At 35.8% G+C, this 2,707-nt stretch overlaps 1 protein-coding gene across 1 annotated transcript; it reads right to left on the bottom strand.

Annotated features, from left to right (window-relative positions):
• LOC107615769 lies at nucleotides 219–1,886 on the bottom strand. The gene has a single exon (XM_016317803.1). The coding sequence runs from the start codon at nucleotides 1,884–1,886 to the stop codon at nucleotides 219–221; it is 1,668 nt and encodes a 555-aa protein (XP_016173289.1).

Genomic DNA, 2,707 nt, shown 5'->3' with positions numbered 1-2,707 from the left:
TGCTGAATTTTCTATGTTTGGCAACAATAGAAAAGTTTTAAATATCTTCCATTAATTGAGCTAATCACCTTTCCTGACTCGATATCTTTAATTTGATAAGGATTTCCAGAATATGTCCCTATCACTTGAAAGGGACCTTCCCAACTATGGGACCACTTACCAAGAAATCTCGATTTCTTTTCCATTGGTAAAATAACTTTCAAAACCAAATCGCCTGTCTAAAAAGATTTTCTAAAAATTCGACGATTATAACTTCGAGCAATACTTTCTTTCTGTCGAATTATATTCTCTAGTGCTAAGATTCGCTCTGAATCTAACTCATTTAACTCGTCAAACATTGCATTCCAATAATCATCGACCGCCAAATTGTTTTGTTTCGATACCCTCAAGGTATTCAAATTAATTTCCAATGGTAATACTGCATCATGGTCATACACCAATTTATAAAGTGAGGTTCCTGTCGAACCTCTTGGTGAATTTCGATAAGCCCATAACACTTGACTTAAAGTCTCATGCCATGTTCGAGGCCTATTCCCAATATGATTTTTAATCAAGCCTATCAATATCTTGTTTGCTGCTTCAACTTGGCCATTAGCTTGTGCATAATAAGGAGTCGAAGTAACCATATTAATATTCCTCGAAGCTGCAAAGTTTTTAATTCTTTGACCAGTAAACATAGTTCCTTGGTCAGTACTTAATGTCTGAGGAATTCCAAATCGATGGATAATATTTTCTTCAATAAAGTCAATTATCTCAGTTTGCCCAGCTTCTACTAACGGAATAGCCTCAACCCACTTCGTAAAATAATCAATAGCCACTAAGATAAACTTGTGTTGTCTTGATGAAGGAGGATGAATCAAGCCAATTAGATCCAAAGCCCAACCTCTAAATGGCCATGGCTTTATTATCGAATGTAACTCAGCTGCCGGGATTTGTTGTATCGAGCCATGTTTCTGACATTCCTGACATGCTTTTACATAATCAATACAATCTTTTATCATAGACGACCAATTTATATGATTTCGATATAACACCCATCTCATTTTCCTTTCTACCTGATGAGCACCACAAATTCCATTATGAACCTCGCTCAGAGCAACATTCTGATCTTCTCGACCTAAACATCTCGACAAACTTCCATCAATCCCTTTTTTATACAACTCATCAGCCAATAAAACAAAGTTCATTGCCCGTAACTTTATTTTTCTATCAACTATAGTATTGGGATCTTTCAAATACTGAGCAATAAGCTTTCTCCAATCAGAATCCTCCCATTCATCCATACACAGCACTTCTCTTTCACTTGCTGGCACTAAAATTTGATGGATACTAGAAAATTTTCTAATAGTTTCCGGGCTAACCCGATATCTTGAAGCAATTTGGGCCAATTCATTAGCAATTTCATTACAAATTCTAGGGATATGTACCAAAGAAACCTTCTGAAAAGAAGTTAATATCTCCCAAGCAGTTACTAAATATTTCTGTAACATTTCATTGTTACATTTAAACTCCTTTGATAACTGCTTTAAAACCAACTGTGAATCTCCTAGAATTTGAACCTCTAAAGCTCCTTTGTCAATTAAAATTTCGAGACCTAAAATTAAAACCTCATATTCAGCGACATTATTAGAGCAAGGATACTTTAATTCAAACAAAAATTCTGATGGAACACCCTCAGGTGAAATAATAAGGATTCCAACCCATGCACCATCTTTGTGCTTAGATCCATCAAAATACAATTTCCAATAATTGACCTCTATATCAATAATATATGCCCCCTGGTCATTCAGACCTTTCGAATTATCCACAAGAAAGTCTGCAATGACCTGTCCTTTAACAGCTTTCGCTGGGACATATTGCAAATCGAATTCTGTTAATGCTAACATCTATTTTCCCAAATGCCCCCTTAACATAGGGAAACTAAGCATATACTTAACAACATCAGTCTGCGCTATCATCTTTACCGATTTAGCCACCATATAACACTTTAATTTCATACAAGCATGATATAATGACAAACATAATTTTTTAGTCGGTGAATACTTTGTTTCGATATCAGTTAGGACTCGACTAAGGTAATAAACTGTGCGCTCATGCCCATTCTCATCATCTTGGGCTAACATACATCCAATCGAATTCTCAGATGCTGCAATGTATAATTTTAAAGGCTCAAATGGACGAATGGTGCACGAAATTATGATCTCAGGCAACGGCACCAAAAACTCTGTACGCACGCCTTAATAAATTATTTTTCATTCACAACTTCGATACAACTAACCAGCAAGTGCACTGGGTCGTCCAAGTAATAAATCTTACGTGAGTAAGGGTCGATCCCACGGAGATTGATGGTATGAAGCAAACTATGGTCATCTTGTAGATCTCAGTCAGGCGGATATAAAATGGTTATGGAGTTTTCGAAAATAATAATAAATAAACAGAGAATAAAGATAGAAATACTTATGTATATCATTGGTGAGAATTTCAGATAAAGGTATAGAGATGCTTTCATCCCTCTGAACTTCTGCTTTCCTGCTGTCTTCATCCAATCAAGAGATACTCATTCAATCAAAGGTAGAACGGAAGTGGTTGTCAGGCACACGTTCATAGGGAATGATGATGATTGTCACATTCATCACATTCATGTTGAAGTGCGAATGAATATCTTAGAAGCGGAATAAGTTGAATTGAATAGAAAATAGTAGTACTT

The sequence above is a fragment of the Arachis ipaensis genome, chromosome B09 (genome assembly GCF_000816755.2).
Source record: "Arachis ipaensis cultivar K30076 chromosome B09, Araip1.1, whole genome shotgun sequence".
Lineage (NCBI taxonomy): Eukaryota > Viridiplantae > Streptophyta > Magnoliopsida > Fabales > Fabaceae > Arachis > Arachis ipaensis.
The sequence above is the reverse complement of the archived record's forward strand: the minus strand, read 5'-3'. Positions and strand labels throughout refer to the sequence as shown.

Bases quoted from the DNA above. Each gene is read 5' to 3' on its own strand.
- LOC107615769 (XM_016317803.1), bottom strand. From the start codon at position 1,886: ATGTTAGCATTAACAGAATTCGATTTGCAATATGTCCCAGCGAAAGCT.